The sequence below is a fragment of the Spermophilus citellus genome, assembly GCF_964194105.1.
Source record: "Spermophilus citellus genome assembly, chromosome: 12".
Lineage (NCBI taxonomy): Eukaryota > Metazoa > Chordata > Mammalia > Rodentia > Sciuridae > Spermophilus > Spermophilus citellus.
Genome location: NC_138198.1, coordinates 91,235,454 through 91,257,824, shown reverse-complemented (window position 1 = coordinate 91,257,824; position 22,371 = coordinate 91,235,454). Strand labels below are relative to the sequence as shown.

The window sequence follows — 22,371 nt, the reverse complement described above, 5'->3', positions numbered from 1 at the left end:
TTGGCCTTCAATCATTCAGGATCTTCCACCCTTTGTTACCTTGTTTTTATTTTTTAATTTTTTATTGGTGCAGTATAATGAATGTATAATAGTGGATTGTTACCACGTTTTTAATACATTTGCAAGCCTTGGTAGTAGAAGGTTATGCCGGAGCAGAACACTGTCAAAAGTATAAGTTGTAAATGAACTTGCTCATGATGCTTACACTAAAAGCTAGAAACAGAGTTCTTCCACTTCAGGTTCATGGTTTCAGATTAAGGGAAAGTGGAGTATTCCTGGAACCTAGTTTTCCCACCTAAATCTTGAACATTTCTATATCAACATTCATCTACTTGAATATATTATCACTGAGATGGGTGATATGATAAGCCCTGGATCAAACTACATCTGTGTCCTGTCTTTCACAAATGAATAATAGTCCTTGGGCTAAGTGAGATGTTTTTTTTACTTGAGACAAATATTAAAAATTGCATGCATTTGCATAAAATGTGCTTCTGGGAATCAGAGATGATAAAATTTAGGAGGTCGCTATCTCTACCTGTTTATCAGTTTTACCAATCTAGAAGACTTCTCTGGTCCCATAAGCATTTTGACTTTGAGACTTAAATATACATACACACACACACACACACACACACACACACACACACACACACGTATAGTTCTCCTGCTCCAAATGCCAACACTTTAAACACAGCATTTATTAAAATAGTTTATTATTATAGGTTTAAACTGCTCTCAGGGAGGCAGAAGACTTGATTCTTGTCAAGGCACTGTGGACTAAGAAAATAAGACAAAAGCAGGTGAAACGAGCAGGGAGTAATTAAATATTAAACTCTGGTAATAACTATAAAAGAGTTTGAGGTTGTTAGGGAATACTTCATACATGACTCTGGACTTGACCCAATGCTTAAACTCATTCCTTCATTCATCTGTTGCTTATTAAGTACCATCTATATGTCTCGCCCAAAGTTGGGAACTGAGAAGTAAAAGACACACACCCTGCTTAGAGTTTTCTGTTTAGTTTACAAAGATAGACATGTAAACAAATAAAGACAATGAAGTATTTTACATGCTTGGAAAAAAAACTATAGATAGATAATGTGTTCACTAAAGGGAATATGGTCAGTTATATCCCAGGTTAATACAGTATATGATAAATGAATTGAATTTGGAAGATAGATTGGTCAAACCTGGGAATAGAGGAGAGGTAATCCAGATGGTCCAGTATGGGAAGAGCCATAGTCTACCATACATGAATCTAGGTGGGTTTTGTCATGATAAGAGGAAATTGAGAGCCAGATATTGGAGGGACTCTGTACATACTTTGCACGTACCACCTCTCTTCTGTATCCATTCTTTTTTACTTCTACCCTGCCCTGCCCTAGAGGGTAACCTGTAGGACTAAATGAATAAGCTCTCATACTAATTGATTCCCAGTTAGGTTCTACCAGTGGATAGATAACCCCAGCAGGTGATAGGCAGGAAGAGAGTGAGGTCAGATTTTGTACTCTTGCCTTCCTCCATTGAAAGATTGCCCAGAGCCAGCTGCATCTCCCCTTTTCACAGCCATGGTATTTACACAACTCTGTCCTTCCAGTAATGAGTTCCTCTTCTTGCCCCTTTGGTTCAGTGGTGGTGACATCTTCTCTCCCAGTACAACTCCAGATTATCACTGTGGTTCACCTATAGCTCATCCACACCGTTACCAATAGTCCCATTGTGAATAAATACTGTGCAAATTATCCTAATTTGAAATATGGTTTAGATTGTATTTTTAAGCAATGGTATAGGGGTGGTTCCCTGGAGAAGAAAACTAGCCAAAGTGAGAAATGGTATGGTTGGGAATATATGATATAAATGGAGACAGAAAGAAATTGATTGATATAGTAAAGAAAATGGAGTTGAAATTGTTAGATTGAGAGACAAAGAAGAAACATACGATGACCACCCAGGTTTCTGACATGGTGTCTGTTTGATGCAAGAAGTAAAAAGATGAGTTTAGTTTTGCAGATGTCAATTTTGAGATCTCTGTGGAAGAGTCACTAGAAATGTGTACCAGGTATTGGGTAGGCCATTGTTGAGTTCTGGAGCGATCTGGCTGGTTAGTGTGGTGTTGTCAGCTTGGTGGTCCTTGAAGCCAAGATTAAAGAGAGCTGAAGGGGTTAGAGAAGAAGTAGAATAAGAGAAAGCTGGTCATCACAGAACTTAGAATGTCACAAAAGGATCCACAGTTGTATAGAGACTGAGGAAATAGCATGAGCAAAAGGAGAGAGGAGAGAATGAGCACTTAGTACACAGATGGTGGAGAAATGTTTGCCTAAGCTGAGTGGAGCCAGATCATGGAGAGACTTAAAAAGCCCAGGCAGAGGAGCCTGGCTTGATGGTGAGATATTAAAGGGCTATGATGTTGTTTATTTATTCATTTATTCAACAAGTGTTTGTGGGGAAACTAGGGTTCTTGAGAGAGAAGGATATGTTTTAGATTGTATTTTAAGGTGAATAATGTGATCTTGGAAGGGCAGGAATGGAAATGGGCTTAAAATCTGAAGTGGTTAGTTATATCATTACAAAATGACAGAGAGCAAAACCAGGACAGTTACAGTGAGTGCTTAGGGCAAAGAGATTTCAGGGAAAGACTTGGGGAGAAATGAATATAGAAAAAGAAAGATGAATGCCGCTGAGATTTCCATTATGACATGGTGGCAACCCTGTTCAAATCTAAGACCTTCTCAGGTTCCACCATGTTTATGATAAATTGGCCCCCAGAAAATTTCACATAATTCTAAGGAAACAATAATCAATTAGATGCAATGAAAAATGCAGTTTTCCCGTTTTCAAAAAGTAGGGAAACCTTTTTTGCAGGGCATGGAGTAGTTTATTCAGCATTGAATCCACGGATCTCTGGTTCAAGTTCAAGTAGAGTTTCACCACGGAGAGTAGTGGAGTGACCACTTGTTTTGTACAATCTCAGATACAGAAATCAACAGAGATACCCACAGATTATTTTTTTAGTAATAATCATGCCTCAGCTAAACCTCACTGACTATAGTACTGCCACTGTTCAAAGCTTATTTATGATGAAGGTCATTAGTTTGGGGTTGATGATTTCTTTCTGTAACTCGGCTTTAACTCCTGTTCTCTGCAGTGATGTTTTGAGCTTTGGTCCTGAGATTGGTTTCTTTTGTTGGGGATGTGTTCCTCCCCAACTCTGCTTCTTTTCTCCCGTCCCTCTTCCCAAAATTATAAATTTAGGAACTACCTCAAAGTGATATAGGGAATCAGATTTTAGAATAGGAAATGTCATGTCATAGTATTTCACAATTGCATTTTTTATTTTTAAAGCTATGTTTAAGATTAGCACAAATTTCCAAGGTTGGCAAAATGAACAGAAAATTCACAGAATATGAATAGAAACCACTCATAAAAATAATCGCATCCTCCTGTATGATAAGAAAAGTGTAGTTAAATCCCAATGGATACTGTGTTTTGCCTATCATACTGACAGTGATAATTTTTTAAAAATGCTTGACCATGAACTATTAGGAAAGGCATGAGGAAATGTACTGTCGGTGGGAGTGTAAGTGGGCACAGCCTTGTACTTAGCTTGACAGTGTGTATCAAGAGTAAAAATGCACTTAGCCTGTGGCCCAGCCTTATTTAGGCATTTTCCCACCAATGTACTTGGATTAAGTACAGAAAGCCTTCAGTGCAAGAATATTAACTTCAACATCACCGTGACTGCAGAAAATTGAAATAAATCTGAATTCCATCAATAGAGAACTGGTTAAATTAGTTATGGTATGTGCATGGGATGGAAGATTATGCAGCCCTTAATAAGGATGAGGGGTGGGCCCATGTCTGCCACTCAGTGTGGTAATTAGGATGAACAGATTTTTACACATTGATGAAATAACGGTACAAAACACTCCTCTTGTTTTGTAAAGGGTGGCATTATATGTGTAGATACATCATTGGATACTGCCTCTGGAGAGAGATACAAGAGAATGGTACTGACTATCTCATTGAGATTGGAGGATTCAATTGGGAAAGAGGTTCACCATCTACCCTGTATATTCTATTTGAATTTTTTGTTAATTACAGGTATTGATCAAATCTTAACGTTACTCAAAACAAAGAAAGCTAAGTAGCAGTCACTGAAAGGTTTAAGTAAATGAGTCTTCACACTCTGTTGGTGGAAGAGGACACTTGCATAAACTTTGTAAAGGCAACATATTGGTTGTTGCTGTTCACAGTAACAAGGGGCATACCTTCTGCCTGGCAGTTCTGCTTTGACTCAAGGTCTGTAGAGACTCTAGCCTGCACACATACTAAAGATAAAAACATAAAAGAGTATTTTGGATGTGGATCTTGATTATAAGTACAAATTATTGCCTGGATTTTTTTTTCCTTGAAAAACAACAACCAGTTTGTTTCTATCACTTGAGAATTGCTCATTTCTTCACATTTGGAGATAGCCAAGTGGTTTTAGGCTCAGTTATTTGAGCCATTTAACATGCATTTCATTTGCATAACTAACTTGGAGCCATCTAAATAAGGTTTGATCACTCATCCTCTATTTAGTAAGCACCTACTCTGTGCCAACGTGATACCACACTGAAGGTATACCACACTGAGTGGCAGACATGTGCCCACCCCCTCAGTGACATTGCCAACATTCTGGGTCTTCTTTTGCTTACACTTTTGCTCACTTCAGCCATCTTTTGCTTGCTTTGGTATTCTGGTACCATTTGTGTTGTTCTTGCTTTCTTTTCTGTTTAACCATTTGGGGCTGGTTTTTGCAGCATTTTCCTATTACCAGCAATGAGGGAGACTTCAGTAGAGTATTGTTTATTTGAGTTACGGGCGCACAGATGGATTCCATAGGCCTGGGCTTTCATTACTTATTTATTTATTGACATCAAGTATACCACTGTGCTGAAGGGATGGAAAACAGTAAGACCATGGCCATAAAAGAAGATCTACCACAGGCCATGCTTATTGCCAATAGTGCTGGGGACCAGAGGAGCAGATCATGGAGAGCCCTGTCCTTGCCATAGCCACAGAGTGAATTCCCAGTGCCCATTGAGCATGACTTCCCAGCCAGTAGCAAACTTGACTGACCTGAACTCCACTACCTCTGCACTCTCCCTCTCATTTCTATGCATCTCAACATTGTGGCTCTCTCTTCTTAATTAGCAAAATTCATTTCCATTTTTCACTTCTGACAAGTGACCTTTCTCTGTAAGTAAAGGAGAATGTATTATAGTGTGGTCCCTCAGTATTGTACAAGTTCTGGAAACTTAGATGCTCAAGGGAAGATTTGGGGCCTCTTGGCTGTGCTTAATGTGTTATCCATTGTGAGGTGATTCACAGACTATCATGAGAAAACATGTAAAAAAATGGATATTTTCTAGGTGACATTTATTTCTCAGCATATTAATTATGAAATATAGTTTGAGAAATAACTCCTGAAATATAGCCTCTGTCTTTGCCTTCTAGATATTCCTTTAAATTTATTTATAACTGTAGTCAGTGAGCATGTCATTGATGTTGGATTGATTCCTGGGAAATTTCAGACTCTGCAGATGGACCAGCCCTCACAACAGAGACGCTTCATGGAATCATCAAAGCTGTTGAAAGACAATGCAGCTTCCCCCCCTCTCCAAGAACAGAGTTTGACAATGACATCTCAGAACAGATGTTTCCACAACCTCCAAATGTTTTTATTTGGTGGCACAAAAGACTCTGTTATTCATGAAATGGTCTGTTAAAAAATTAGTTCCTCCATGAGGGGGGTTGTGGGAATATGTGTTATGTCAATTGATTTCACTTTTGGCAGGGCACCGGCTCTTAACTCATCCAAGTCTCCAAGGTTGGACTCCAGCAAGTTCCCATTTCCAGGCCACAGCAGTCACAGGGAGTGCAGTAATAGCAGAGCCCAGCATCTTTCCCAGAGGACGCAGAGTTGACTCATCAGAGAATGTCACTTTTTTTTTTTTTAATAAAAGAATAGAAGATAAGTAAAGCTCATAGAAATTGAGTCTCGTAAAGCACCATGAGAAAATGCAGGCATTCGTGCGGTTATGCACATTATTCTCCTAATACAAGTCCACTTCTAGAGCTTATACGTGTTGATTCTTGACACCTATTGAAAGGCGAAACTGCAATTCTAAGATAAACATGGGCAGCTTAGGATCTGGTTCCAGGTACCTCACAGGAGGCCTTGGTGTGACGCTTTAGTCATGTGGAATGAAAGGACTGGTTATTTCACTCTCCTGTCTTATTTTGCCACTCCCCTGATCTGTACTTTCCACTCCATTCAACAGGTCAGAGATCAGCTAACTGTGGCCTAAGGGCCACATCTGACCTGCCGCCTGTTTCAGTAAATAAAGTTTGCTTGGAATCCAACTACTCAGGCCGTTTGTGTTGTCTGTGGCTGCTTTTGTGCAACCTGGCCAGAGACCATTTCGCCCACGAAGCCTAAAATATTTACAGAACATATTTGTCAACCCCTGCAGTAGGAAGTCATGTGTGTACTGTGACCCTGCCACATTAAGAAGACATTTGATAGGTCTTAGCTATTTGAGATTTTTAAAGACATTTGTGGGACATAAGAAATGTAAAGTAACTAATTCGTTTTAGGAAACTAAACATATCACAAGAGAATGGCCAAAATATGCTAAAACATGCACACAAATAAAATCTTCCATGACAATCTGAAAAAAACTACAGAATGAAAAGAACCTACTTTTTGATGTACAACATGTTCGAATGTTAAAAGTTATTATATTTGGTCACATTTGGCGTTGCTTTATTTTTTTTTCTTATAAATGCTGCCAAATATGTGATTCTGGGCTTCATGTCCAACAAGGTGACAAACATAGGTGAGTCTATATAACTGAACATTGACATCATGGCCACACCAAATGTGATTATTCATCTGGTCTCATTTGGCCAAAATAAATTTGAGATGTATCACACAAAACTGTAGATTCAATAGAAAAATAATTAAAGAAGGTTTAAAGAACAAGAATTCAAGTTGGAAGAACAGAGAAGAGAAGGAGTTACATCAATTAAGAGTTCTTAACCTTCTTATTTCATGAGAAGAAACATTCTATTATGTCAAAAGATAAAAATTATACACTAGATTTAAGACAAAATTTTTTGAAGAGTGTAAAATAATCTCTTGATGTTCATATTAAATTTAGATGTATTGGCTTAAATGAAATGTATTATGAAAGTTAATTTTTCTTCTTTTTTTAATATGACTACTAGAAAATATATGAAACTCAAGAGATTAAGCATCTGCCAACCTAATGAATAATGTACATATAGATCCCACCATCTTAGGACATGTTTTCTGAAATATTGATCACAAATTTAAAATAAACTTTCATACTCTTGGGAAAAAAATGATATCATTTGCAGTTTTTTACAAAACCATGCCTGGTTTAATGACAGCCTGATTTGTGTTCGGGTTCCAAATCTATAATTTCTTTCTTATTCATCTAACAAATTAGAAAATATAAATCACAATTACAGATAATTGGAAACGTTGGCAAACATCCAGTGTCTCTGTCAGATGGTTCTGGAGATTCCAACCAAGTGCACTTATAAATTTTAACTCCATCTGACAACCGCCTTTGCCCTGGGTCCACCCCATTGCAGTGCTGAAGGATCATCTATTTCATCGTGGGAGATATTTTCAAAGTGCTTACCTACTCTATTCTTTGGTAGGGTTGACCCTGAAAAGTATTTCTTCCTGTTGTCTGTAGCTTTTATGTAATGATTTTTAAGTAGGCCACTCTGCTCTGTGACTGCTGAGGTAACTGCCCCAAAGCCAGAAAAAATCAACTTCATCAAAGCCCCGATCCATTGATCCCACTACCTTTTTCACTGTCTCTCTTCTTATCACTCAGGATCTTGCGTCCCTCTTTACTCAGTTCAAGGCCCATGGACAGGCAGCAAAATCACTCCCTTGCACACAATTTTATTCCTTTGTCCTCCCTCTCTTCTCACACTAGCAGAAACCACATCCACTGCTTTCCCTCTGAATTTGACTGGAGAAAAGCATGGTTGTACTTTCTGGTTTCACTTTTAATTCATGCCCACAAACTTCAAGTGGGAACTTAATGCTGCCCAGCAGGCACTTTATATGTTATTCACTATTACTGAGCTTTAGCTCTAGCTGGAAAAAATGAAGCAATAACAGGGAGCTTCCACCAGTTCCCACTGCTGCTGCCCCATTGTAGCTGGAGATGAGCTGCCTGCACTCCAGTCTGAAGGCAGCCCCTCCACTCTGGTGTCAGATGTGTCCCCTCTGCCTACTCAACACCAGGGCTGTAGTAACTCCCAAAGTCAGCTTGCCTCTCTCTGTTGGTCGTTCCCATCCACCTCCAGTGACTCTGATGCTTCTCCCACCATATTTAGGAAAACATACATTTCCAAACCCCACTGCACGCCTCCCTGCAGCCCCCACTCCATGCCTCCTCTGCCCTGTTCAGCAGTACTCTGCAGACATCATCTGCTGCCCATTCTTATGTCTCCCAATTTCTCCTTCTGGATCTTTCCTGCATCCAGTTCAATGTTTGGCCCAGTGGTTTTACTGCTCCTGTCCAAGTTCCCAGTTAAATCCCCTGGTTTTCAGCCATCATCTCACATCCATTCGCAACATTCAGCATCCCTCCCCTTGAAGCACTCCATCGCCTATTCAAGGATGCGCCCCTTATTGATTTGCCTCTCACTCGCCTGGCCATTCGTTCTCAGTGTCCTGGGACTTAGACCTTAAACGTTTTCTCTGCCTGCACCCAAGACTATGGTTCATCATCAATAAAGTGTCATGACTTGAAATAGCATCTATGTGCTGATGACTCCCAGGTTTATTCCCAGTCAGATTCTCTCCTGACCTTCACATTTATATGCCCAACTAAGAGCTTTTGGGTATCTTCATTGTATTGTGTTATATGTCCAATACATATCTCAGACGTACTTGTCCAAGACTTACCTGGTCTTCCTTCTATCCTCCACAGTCTGCTCCATCTCATCACAGTTCTGTCCCTTCAGTGGCCTAGGTCAGTTCCTAACACTTTCTTGCTGTTCCAAAACCTCTTTTGTCCCCTTTCTGAATTATTGCAAGAGCCTCCTTCCAACATGGCAACCAGAGTGGTCTTCAACTGTCAAATCACCTCTCCTCTACTTTGAAGTTCTTTCTCTTCCCTCTACTACCCCTGCTTATAGCCTGCTCCAGCCGTGCTGGCAGGATGGCAGGCAAGTACCCAACTACCTAAGAGTCTTTCACAAGCTATTGCCTGTGTTTAAAATTCCGAGAACTCTACCCCCACTACTGAGCATAACACTTTCTCACCTGTCTCCAGGGTCACCTGTTCAGCATTACCTGCTCTGGCCTGCCCCTCACCCTGCCCTTTTTCCTGTACTTCTTCTCACCTCCTCAGATATTTGTTACATCCTCTACCTCCTACTAGAATGTAACCTTCAGAATTTCACAAATTTTTGTCTCTTCTGTTTATTGGTAGATCTTCAGCATCTAGAATAGACACTAAGCAATGTGTTGAGGGTATAAATCAAGAGTTTTTCTGTTTCTGCCTCATGCCCCACAGAATCTGCTGAGAGTGCCTCGTGATAGCTTTTGATTCCTTTCAAGTTTCTCAAGTGTTATATCAGAAAGAGATTCAGAAAATAACCACCGAAAATGGTGTCCTAGACTTGATTACAAATTGTCTTTTATTTTAAACTGAAAACAATTCCCCTAAAATGTAGCAGCACTATCCACTAATATTGAAAATGTGCAAATAATTGATCCTTGACATTTTTTTGATCCTTGACATTTTTAAGAATATATTCAAAGTTCTTCACAAATTCCCCAATTCGTGTACACCGCAATAGTATATTTACTAACTTGGATTTCAGTCAAAAGAAAAGAAGGAAGCTACGTGAAACCCTGGCCACTGTGCATCCAGCCAGGCTCAGCTGTTGGGAAGAGGCTCACCCTGTAACCCAGCAGGTCTGCCTCATACTTGTGCCTCTGCAGTGTCACCATTACAACAGCTCTTGGATACAGAGTGTTTCCCCTGTATTGTTGAAACCAAGAATTTCAATTTTGTGAAAGCTAGAGTTCATTATATTATTTTATTCTGTTTATTACTTTTTGTGGTACTAGGGATTGAACCCAGGGCTTCATGCATAATACTCAAATGCTGTACCACTGACCTATATCCCCAGACCATTTTTTTGGTTTTATTTTTGTTTTGGTACTGAAGATTTAACCCAGGGTTGCTTAACCACTGCACCACATCCCAGCCCTTTCTATTTTTAAATTTTGAGACACAGTCTCACTAAGTTGCGTGGGTCTCACTCAGTTGCTGAGGCTGGCTTTGAACTTGTGATCCTCCTGCCTCAGCCTCCTGAGCCACTGAGATTACAGGCATGTGCCACTGCACCCAGCTTTGCTCGACTTTATATATTAACTTTAAAATTTTAGTTCTGCTAGGCTGCTGTACCTTGGTTTAGAATGTAATGTGTGTGGGTATTATTACAACTAAATGACAAGTTAACTTACTGTTAAAAACAAAATAAGCAACATTTTATATCTGTAGGTTTTCACTTTGAGACCAAAAGACAAGTAAGCATCCATTCCAGGTAATTTGGGACCTCTGAAAATAAACAGAAAAAGAGAAAACTTATGTCTTTGTTTTCGTTTTTAAGCTGATCTATATGTACATAGTATATATAGTATAATAATAATATATGTAATATTTCTAGTTTAACAAACCTCTGTGCCATGCGAATCCTTTTTTGAATGATGAACAGGAATCTTTGATTTAAAAAAAAAAAGGTTGGCATAAAGAGGGTGCTGTCACCACGGTGACAGCTGTCCAACAGAAACATCTCACATCTCTTCTGTTTATCATGTGTTTTAGGGCAATTCAAGCTGCTGGAACAAGACAGAGACATAAAAGAGCCAGTGCAATATTTCAACAGTGTGGAGGAGGTGGCTAAAGCATTTCCTGAACGCGTGTACGTCATGGAGGAAATTACTTTCAACGTGAAGGTAGCTCTTGAACAACCAAATATTTATCTTCACTAAAATAATTTAACATTCAAGTCTGTATGTACACAGTACGTGCGTGTCTGCCTCCCGGGAGAGTTCCATGCTCCCAGTGGGTTAGTGTCAGCCACCAAAACTGCATGTATTACAGAGCTAACCTGGCTCCTGACCACATACTCTCTTCATTAGCATTGTCTTTTGTTAGAATTTAAGTGATGAATTCAAAAATAAAATTGCAAAAGCAGATAAAAGATTTTCTTTTAAATTTGGACTTTATTCCCTAATGTGTAACATATGTTTGACTAGACCTTCTGTGAGGCTGGGTATTTGACTCTTCAGAGCAAAGGCATTTGATGAAATGAATACTCAACCTTTAGTTAAGGAAGAAAGAAAAGACTTCCAAAGCTGCCCTGAGATCAGCCTCGATTCATTCCATTCTTTGTGAACTATCTATTACAATATACACCGAGAAAATGGATGAAAATCTTACCCAGAAAAAAATGCTAGCTAGGGTTTGCTCTGCTTCATGTGCTTTGCCTTCTTAAAGGGACAAGGCACTCCCCCTTCCACACTTACAGTGAGCTCCTTTGACCAGACTTGATCTTGAAGCATTGCCATCAACTAGGTCCAGTCGTATGACCCACACGTCTACTGTGTTTTCTTCAGCAGCACCCACAATTATACTCAACCACATTAGAGAGTGTTCACATTGAAAGGATTTCCTATTTAACCTCATTTCCACAGGAAGTCCAATTAAGTCACATTCTCTGAACATTTCAAGATTTAGGAGGCCAGAATTCTGTTTCTTAGAAATCCGCTCTCTGTGAACAACAGACTGCATGGCATTTTGGCCCAAGAATGCATCAGTGCCTTTGTGGGTGAGTCAGTCTGCCCACACTCTTCAGGAAAGGTGGAGACATCCAAGCAAACTTCTTATTGCAGAGATGGTTCTGTCTATTTTATTGGCTAAGCTAAGTCATTTTTTCTAATATGGAGCCGCTCTGATCAACTTTCTTTAGTGTTATTTTTAGGGTGAATGAGATTTTATAGTTTGTAAAATCTTATACTAAATAAATTTTATTTATATGCAAGAATATTTATATAATTTTTTTACTCCTTCGGTGGCCCAGAATGTAAGACAACGTGCGTTCAGTTACACTCAAAGTTCATGAGGACATTTTCTGTATTTTTTAAACTTACCAGCATTAATTGGTTCGTGGGAAGTTAAATCTGTTTTTATTTGTCCCTCTGTCTGGTTTTTATCAGTTCTAGGGATCAGAACAAGGGCCTTCAGCATGGTGGGCTAGTAGTGCTTTGCACTGGGCCATATTCCCAGCACCAAGAAGTTGAATCAGTTTTATTAATGTCTTCATAGGATTTAAAGCTCTTCTTGAAACTTATATTTAGAATTACTTAATGAAAAAAAATGTTTTAAAAGGCAGGTTAATACCTTTAAACTTTTTTCTAAAAATATTTCATCTGTACTGGGTAAGGTGGTACACATCTGTAATCTCAGTGACTGGGGAGGCTGAGACAGTAGAATCACAAGTTTAAGGCCTCAGCAATTTAGAGAGATCCTCAATGACTTAGCAAGACCCTACCTATCTCAACATAAAAAATAAAAAGGACCATGGATGTATCTCAAAGGTAAAGTGCCCCTGGGTTCAATCCCTAGTCCCCCACCAAAAATATATTTCATCAGTAATAAATGATGAGGGCTGGGGATATAGCTCAGTTGGTAAAGTGCTTGCCTCACATGCACAAGACCCTGGATTCAATCCCCAGTACTACCAAATAAATAAATAAATAAATAAATAAATAAATAAATAAATAAATAAGAAAGATGAAATATCAAGCATAAAAATTTTTCATGGTTTTTAAGATTTCCTCTAGTACTAAAGTTAGCATTCCAGTTTTGTGACATATTGTTCCTGTACAGTATTTTTAAAAGATGCCTCTAGAGGCTTTCTTTTTGTAAATTTTGCACTAAAAAAGTGATGATTTAAAAGATAATACTAGCTTTGAATTGTGCAAAGGGGAGTGAGGGGAAGGGTGGGGTTGTGGGGATGGGAAGGAGTGGAATGAGATGGACGTTATTACATATTATTACATATTACATTAGACGTGTATGATCATAGTGTAACCCTACCCATGTTCATCAAGAGAAAGAAGTTGTGCTCCATTTTTGTACAATTTGTCAAAATGTATTCTACTATCATATATAGCTAATTAGAACAAATTTTTTGAAGTATGCACAAAAGGAAAAATGAATGAAAATTTTTACTGTTCAGGCTAAAAGGACCTTGAAAACGCATCTAGCTTTTTCTGAAGGCTTTTATGAACCATATTAAAGTCAAATCAAATAACTAAAAATGGAATTAGAAAAAAAATATAATACTAAATTTATAAATTTTTATAGTCTTAAATATATAGAATATCATGTTTGGGTATATTCATTAAAGTATATGTAGTAGAGATGTCTCTTAACAGTTTGAAGGCAAAAATAAGTGTATAAAAGGTGAACTTATCATATCCATAGAGCTAATTGGATTTGGGTTGAGTTCTATGCTATGCAAAAATAAATATTTATAATCTATTACTTACAAAGTTTTGAGAGCCATCACCTCCAGCTTGCATAAATCAATAAGACATTATTCAGTTCTTTTCAAAGGATGATTGATCCCTCATTGCTATACAAAATTACATATAAGAGGTTGTGAGGGGAATGGGAAAATAAACAAGGAGAGAAATGAATTACAGTAGATGGGGTAGAGAGAGAAGATGGGAGGGGAGGGGAGGGGGGATAGTAGGGGATAGGAAAGGTAGCAGAATACAACAATTACTAATAGGGCATTATGTAAAATTGTGGATGTGTAACCGACGTGATTCTGCAATCTGCATTTGGGGTAAAATTGGGGGTTCATAACCCACCTTAATCTAATGTATGAAATATGATATGTCAAGAGCTTTGTAATGTTGTGAACAACCAATAAAAAAAATAAAATTAAATAAATAAATAAATAAAATTTTAAAAAATAAAAAGAAGGAAATCCTAAAAAAAAAAAAAAAGGATGATTGATATAGAAACCTCAGGAAATTTGTGTAAAGGAATATATAATGTTTGCAAGCTTAGTGAATAGACACCCAAACAAATAAATAAACTGAGGAAAGCTATGAGAAGTTGTCTGGATGCTACCTGGCCTGAAAGTAAATACTGGGAGTCATAGTCTTCTTTAATTAAAAATAAACATGATTATAGTGTCTGTGAGCATTAAGGGGGTGGGGAGATAAAGAAATGACACATTGGTTCATTACTTCCTTAGGAGAAGGAGAACAAATGAAAACAATGCTGTTTACTCACAGACGTAGATATTACCAGGAAACAGTTTTTTAAATGAAATCAAACCTTCACACTCTACCATCCACAATATAACTTAGACCAATAGGATATACCATTGAAGAAACCACTTGCAGTTAAGAATTGATATCTAATTGTCCTCATAATAGTCAAGACACAAGTATTATTTGAAGTCAATATTGTATAATATTATATATTAAGTATAAATAAATATTTTTATGTATATATTCATGTATATGCCCAAATTGAAATCAAATCTAAAGGATTTAGAAAAGAGCAAGTATGTTGAAAGAATGGGAACTCTAGTTCTATTTTTTTTTGTCCAAGACTATAGTAAAATTTTAACTCAATGAATTTACTACATAATACCATTTCCACATTTATTTAAAAATGAAGCATTTCTTTTAACCTAAAATTAATGTTTTTTCCAGTACTAGGGATTAAACCCAGGGCCTCACGTGTGCTAGGCAAGCATTCTATCACTGAGGTATATCTCTATTTTTTAAAATTCTGTTTTGAGGCAAGGTCTCACTAAGTTGCCTGGGCTTGCCCCAAACTTGTAATATTCCCGCCTCAGCTTCCTTAGCAGCTGGGTTTACATATATGTATCACCATACCTGTCAAAAATTTGTCTTTAAAGATACGTTGAACCCATTTTGTCTCATCATCCCAGATGTGAAACACCTATAAAAACTTAAATATAGTATGTAATATATAAGTATGTTATAATAAGAATATAATTGTATTATACTATAATGATTTTAATAATATTATATATACAGTACAACACACTTTAATGTACCTATGTCAATTTCATTGAAATATGCACAAAATTGAAAACTTAAGACTTAATGGGTTAAAATTATCTGCCTGGTTGCCCCATCATTGATTAAGTTCATGAAATGAATTCCAGTATATAAAGTGTTTAATTCTTTAACCAGCAAGTATATTTTGAGCTGCTACTATATGCCCAACAGTGTTTTAGGCCCTGGGAATACATTGTGAATATGCAAATAGCTACCTGCGTGGAGAACACAGTCTGATTGATAGGGTAAACAGACAATAGATAAATAGAATGTGTTAATACTACCTCCAAGTAGAGATACCAAGAAGACAGTTTGGTGTCCAGATCTGGAGCTTGAAGAAAGGTCTCAGCTTGGAGTTTGGGACTCGTCACCTCTGGGAAGATACTTAGAGCCATGCATCAGTTGAGTTTAACCTATACCATAGGTTCTCAACCAGGGGTGATTTTTGTCCCTCAGGGTACATTTTGCAATACCTGCACATAATTTTAAGTGTCATACTGTGTGGTAGAAGACACTCCTGGCATCTAGTGGGTAGAGGTTGGGATGTCCCTAAGCATACCACAAGATAGAAAAGAGGCCCCTACAACAAAGAATTATCCACCCCTAAGCCTTAACCTAGAGACTAGATAAAGAGAGGTCTGAGAATAGAACTTGGAACACCTCAGCATCTAGGGGTCTAAAAAAGGGGCCACAGTGAGGTAAGAGGACAGCCAGGAGTAGGCGGTGTCCAAAGCCAAGTTTCAAGGAGAAATGAACAACTGTGTCAAATGCTGCTTAGTAGCTGAGTGAGTTGAGGACACATTTAGCAAAATGGTGCCCGTTAGTTGCTTTGACAGGAGAAAATATTAATCGGCTGTAAGATCTGGAAGGTAAGTTAAGCAGAGCTATACATTAGGTAGTCCTTGAGTTTTGTCACTGTGAAATTCAAGTGAGATTTCTCAGTACCACCCTGTGTTTCTTCCCGCCATCTGCGGCTGCCTAGATGCAGGTATAGAGTAGACAGAGAGCTGGGGCTGATCAGAGGTTCTACCAGGGGAGTGTTACCCAGATTAGCCAAGGTGTTAGTGAAGTATATGGTAGAAAGACAGGTAGCACTGAGCCATAGAACCCTCACTGGGAAAAGAAGTGCAAATGCAGAAAGTAGCCCCAGATAGGAACAGGAAACGGGAGGCAAGATGGTCCAGAAAATTCAACAATATGTGAGCAGGTAGCCTCTTGCCAATCATTTATGTTCATTTTTACTCCAATTCCTGCAGAGCTAAAGGCTTTCCATGTTTAGAGAACAGCAGTCGCATGCTTCTGTCACTTTTTTTTTCTTTATTCATCCAGTTTTCAGTTTGCATGGTGAGGATATTGGTGTTTTTGTTTTATTTGTTTGTTTTTTGTTTTTTATTTCCTGAATATTTGTTTTTGACTGCAATGGACTTTTCCTCTCTTATCTCTTAGTTTTTCATCAACCATCTCTATTCTGTTTATTTCCAAAGTCAAAAGTTGTGTCATTTCTGAGTTGGCCATCCCAACTGAAGTCACGCCAATCATTAAACAGCCACACCACTCATTTTTAAGTCACCAGTCAAACTGTGTGGTAATTCAGACTCTGCATTTTGGAGCTGAGTTCAGCTCCCAGCTTTAGGCCTTGACCATGACCAAGGGCAAATCTTCACCTGCAAAATGAGTTGTTGTGAGAATTAAATGAAGTCGTGCACTCAAGTCCATTGCAAGTGTCCAGTAGGGGAGTTAGCAAACTCTGGCCTGTGGACAGGCCACCTATTTTTGTAAATAAAGTCTTATTGGAACACAGCCAAGTCCATTTGTTTATGAATTATCGGTGGCTGCTTTTGTACCACCAGCCGAGCTGCATTAGTTTCAACAGAAACCGTATGGCCCAGAGCCTGTCTGGCCCTGTAAGAAAAAGTTTGCCAGTACCTAATTCAGTGCATAAAATCGTACTAAATTGTTTCACATTTATGAATAATTTCCCACCACAGGTTATAACTTACCTTTATTAAATACTTTACAGCCAGTGTCTTAATATTAAGAACTTAGTACAGAGAAGCTGCTATTTGTTATTTATTTATTTATTTATTTATTTATTTATTTATTTATTTTGGAATACCCCTTCACTTCATATGCCTTTTGGAGACACTATACTGATACCTGGTGAACTATTTCAGATGTCTTCAGTCAGCAGGTTGCAGTGGTACACACCTTTAACATCAGCAACTCAAGGACCTAAGCAAGTTAATGAGACCCTGTCTCAAAATAAAAAATAAAAAGGCTGGGGATGAGGCTCAGTGGTAAGCATCCCTGGGTTTAATCCCTGGTACCAAAAAAAAAAAAAAAAAAAAAAAGTACAGATATCTCCAGCTTTTCAAACCCAGCACACTGATCATAAGAAATTTTCCCAACATACATTTTTTTGCCATCAGAATAGTTATTGATCAATTAAGTTTTGATCCAGTTCTGTCCTTACTGTGAAAGTTGTAGAGGGAGAGGAAAGAAAGGGGAATTTTGATTTAGCATTGGATCTGAGGTTCCCTGTCTTCCTTGCAACAGCCCAAGACTTCATACCTTGAAATTACTGCCCTCAAGTCAGAGAACCCAGATAGTCTAATCTAGATGCTTTAATGTCACTAATTTTAGTTCCAACCAGTTTGGTCCATGCTTTCAGCTGTTCCAGCAGAGATTTTACCCCAGAGGCAAAATAACAAGTTTGCATTGTCTCAGCTAGGGAAAGTGACCCACTGAGGAGTGTGAGATTCCAGTCAAATGTGGTGGAGCAGCCTTTGCCCGCTCCTACCTCTTAAGTACCATTTCCATACTGTGTGGTATGGGCAGGGAGCCCAACTGACAGCCTTGTCACTTGCATATCAGCTCCTAATTACTTTATTTGGCACCTGCTATATGTCAGGGGTGTCATTGTCAAGCAACAGTGCTACTGTAGTTGGGGCGAAGGATTTTAAGGGTGCCTTTTTTGGGCTATTGACAAATTATGATTGCTATATCTGCAGAATGCAAAGTGATGCTCTGATATATGCATACAATGTGGAATGATTGAATCAGGCTAATTAACCCATTGTCTCAAATACTTTTCCTCCAAACTGTAACATTTTACCTTTTGATCAACATCTTCCCATTCACCCCATTACCCACCCCCTGGTAACTACCATTCTGCTCTTTGTTTCTGTATGTTTTGTTATTTAGCTTCCATGGGGAGTGAGAACATGCAATGTTTATCTTTCTGTGTCTGGCTTGTTTCGATCCGCAAAGTATCTTCCAGGCTTATTCAAGTTGTCATAAATGATATTATTACCTTTTCTTTAAAAAAATGGCTGAATGATATTTCATTGTGTATATTTACCCAGATGTGCCTTTTTTAATCGGAAACAATTTCATATAAGATTTAGAGAATCTGAGTAATAGCTTCTTTTTTAAAATATTTATTTAGTTGTAGATGAACACACAGTATCTTTATTTATTTTTATGTGAGTATTGAACCCAGTGCCTCACACATGCAAGGCAAGCACTTTACTACTGAGCTACAGCCTCAGCCCCTTGATTCCAAGAAACTTGACCAAGAATAAAATAATGAAGTACTATAAATAATCCAGCAGAACTAGGCAGCTTACAGACTTTGAGTTTTTTACAATGATCAAATTTTAGATCCAGAAAGGACCTTAGACATGACATGACCTAAATCTATCCCTTTTAACAAATATGAAAACTAAAATGCAGATACATTAGCTGAGTTCATTGATTCATACAAAGTCACAATACTAGGTCGCAGCAAGTTCCATAGTGTGGAAACTGGATCTCTAATTCAATCCAGTCATCTTTCTCCTCCATCACTTTGTTTGTGGACTTGAGATAAGACTCAAGATTGTAATTATAATATATGATTAACATTGACATAGTAGCTTATGCAGCTTATTCTTTTTTAAAATCTAAAGAAATGTGTTCAATAATTATTGCATGTTATATAATACATATATGGCCAAGATCCTTCAGGTTTTTTTGTTGTTGTTGTTTCGGTTTGGTTTTTTTGTTTGTTTGTTTTTGTATTTCTGAAATATATGGTCTGACACAAAGGATTTGGCAACTTTTGTTGAATGTTATGCCTGTCACTTTTTATATTTTACATATACCCCAAAGTATGATGCTAGTATTTAAAGAATAAAATCCTACCAATTATCTTGATGTTTTCTTTCTATCAACTTCAGTGTAGTTTCTACTTAATTAGATTGCATGGGTCCAACTGAATTCTATCAGAAATATCACTGTAAAGTATTAACTCAGAACTTTTGAAGTATTAACCAGTGTTAGTAAGAAGCAAGACTGGAGTTGAGTTCTTGCAGCATTGCTGTTTGAAGCAGTGTTAAAGATAAACTGAAGGTGCTAAAATGCATCACTGAATAAATAAGCAAGATTTCTCAAGTTTAATTTGATTAGTGCAACTTGATGCTGAACTTTGAATTTCCTCCAAGAATTCCAATTTATGGAAAACCAGCCAGTTTTTTCACAAGTCAAAGATTAGAGGCAGTCTTTGTGCCTTTTATCTTAGCATTTTAGTTACCCTTTTTAAAGTTGCTATCTGAAAAAGTACCCAGGAAATAAAGACCTTCTCCTTCTGCCAGTCTATTTCATAGATAAAGTAGTTAGTTGAATTAAACATAAATCAAAGTTGACCATATTCATTACAACAGTACAAACTATAGACAGGACCTTGAAAATATATTAGTGGAGAGGTTTGGGCTGCTTGTGATTATACTCTAGTAATTATTTATGCTCTGAGAGATTTCTCATCATGTTTGTCTTTTAAAATGCAAAAACAGATTATTAGTGGAAAATTGTTCTGAATACATTGGCATCTCGTAGTTGTCCTGTAAAGTAATATAAAAGAGTAGTTCTAAAACAGTTTTTTGAGGGGCGTTTTTTGTTTGTTTTGATTTGCTTTCTGAGTGTAGTTTGGTCTAACCACCATTGGCAGTTTAAAATACCACTCCCTAGTTTCTGACTTGATAGTTCAGAAAAGGGGTCTGCTTCTGTGTTTTATGTTTATGATAACATCAGGGACACAGTTTCTCCTGTGATTTTTCAGAAGTTGACAAGGGGTCATTTGCTCCAGCATTTTCTCAATGACCTTTGGAGTACAAATTTGTTCTAGACAACCAGTGTTAGCTGTGAGTTTTAAGAAAATTCTTTCCATAATGACTCTAATTTCCTTTCATTTCCTTAATAACATGTTGCACTTTTCTGCCACTAAAGAAGAGTACTGGAGCAAAATTTGAATGTACCTTCATCTCCTGTTCTGTAGTTCACTAAACTCTTAATACTTCTTGAGATGTGTGCGACTTTTGCCTTTGTATGCCCAGCCCCTATACCCTGATAATTTGGTGTTTTATGGTCTTATATAACTTTTTGTTTGATTTTTGCTTCCTGTGTCTTAGAATATCTGCCTTAACAGTCTGTCTTCCCAGTTTTCATTTCCACTTCAGTCTGCCATGGGCTGGAAATGGTGAACCCCATTTGGCAGGGTGTGGATTAGATAGGAGCAGGGCAATGCAGGCTTTTCCTGTAAGCCCTCACATCAGCAATCTCTCTCTCCTTTTTGGCTAGTGCCCTTTTAGTTCATGCTTTGTTCTTGGCTACATTCCAGAGAGGTCAGAAATGATCAATGACTGTGCAACATGCATTTTGTCAGATATAAAAAGGATTTTTTAAGATGAAGATTAAGTGAATTTTAGATGTAACCAATTTTTATTTTTATTTTCCATTTTTGAAAAGTTGTATAGTTTCCTCAGGATGAGTCAGATGTCATTTATTTTCAAGATTCAATCAGGATGATAAATTGGATACAATTGTGGGGTTAATTATTTTAGTGTCTGAAGACAGCTCAGTGCTTTTTTCTTATTTATTTTTATCATTTGAGGTTTTAAGACCTCCTCTGAAAAACTACCAGTTGGCAAGCCTCTGCTATGCCGTCACAAATTAAATCACTGCCATTGCTCTTGTCTTTCTTGCCTTATTTCCTGTTTAAAAACACCACCACACCACTCAGAACTGATATTTATCTTAACTCTTAAGGCACTTTTGTTCTCGTTTTCGGCCATTTTCCCAAAGAAAGGAGCTATAAAAATTGAACTTGGCAGGACATTTATAATATTAATCAAGTATTGTATTTTAATCTATTTATCAATCAGATAAATCCTGGTTGCCATTTAAGAGTTGGAATTTTAACCTCTATCATTTTGTTTGGCCATTAAAGAACAGATTGCCTATTGCCAACACCATCATTGTGTGTGTGCATGCGTGCACGCATGTAAGATTTTACTTTAGTGTTTTAAAATGTTTTTTGACCATGGAGTATTACTTCTGCATGTTATTATTAAAACCCTGATCGTTTCCTGGATTAGACCTATTAGCGTTGTTTAGATAACACACTTTGAATTACTTCCTCTCAGGAAACATTGAAACTGGAAATGTTAACCAGGCACACATGCCAAAGCACTTAGAACACATTGTTTCTTTTGCTATTAAAAAATAAAAAAGGAAAGACATTATGCAAATAAATCACATCTGTAGAAACCTAAGGAGATTGTTTGGCTCAACTGCCAAAGGAAGGGCATTTATTTATGAGATTCCTCATCTGTCACTGACAGGGACCACAAAATTGGTCGGTATGTTAGTCTTGTAATTTATGCAGGCTAATTGCTAGCATTAATGATGACATCAGAGTTGGAAGCATAGAATTACAGATTGTATTCACATATGTTATGCGTTTTCATATATGGGAGTAGAAGAAACTTACTGAGTACACACAAAACTGTTGAATGTGCCCAGATAGCCCCATGTAGTAAGGATAACTTTGATCTGTTTAATCTGTGTATGTGCAGTCTACTTTGCATCTCAGAAACTGTCTGGCATTCTCATTTGTTGTCAGTAGTTCATTAGACCTCTGATTTCTTCATTCTGCAAGATGTATGTTTACAAAGGTAAATTAGGGAAAATATAGTATCAATTGAATGCAAAAGAAAGAAACTGTGCTTTGCTATTCCTTCAAGTTTGGAATAGCAAATAGCAAATTGGCTCCCTGTACACTAATCGGGAATACTTGGTTATGTGAGTGAATGTGTGTGTGT

At 37.6% G+C, this 22,371-nt stretch overlaps 1 protein-coding gene across 2 annotated transcripts in view; it reads left to right on the top strand.

Moving 5' to 3' along the window:
* Positions 1-22,371, top strand: part of GAREM1 (GRB2 associated regulator of MAPK1 subtype 1) — a 186,721-nt gene that overhangs the window by 134,234 nt on the left and 30,116 nt on the right. For both annotated transcript variants that reach the window (XM_081263351.1, XM_081263350.1), the window contains exon 3: positions 10,941-11,071. In XM_081263351.1, coding sequence (XP_081119477.1) covers positions 10,941-11,071 — 131 coding nt within the window. The remainder of the gene's footprint in view (positions 1-10,940; positions 11,072-22,371) is intronic.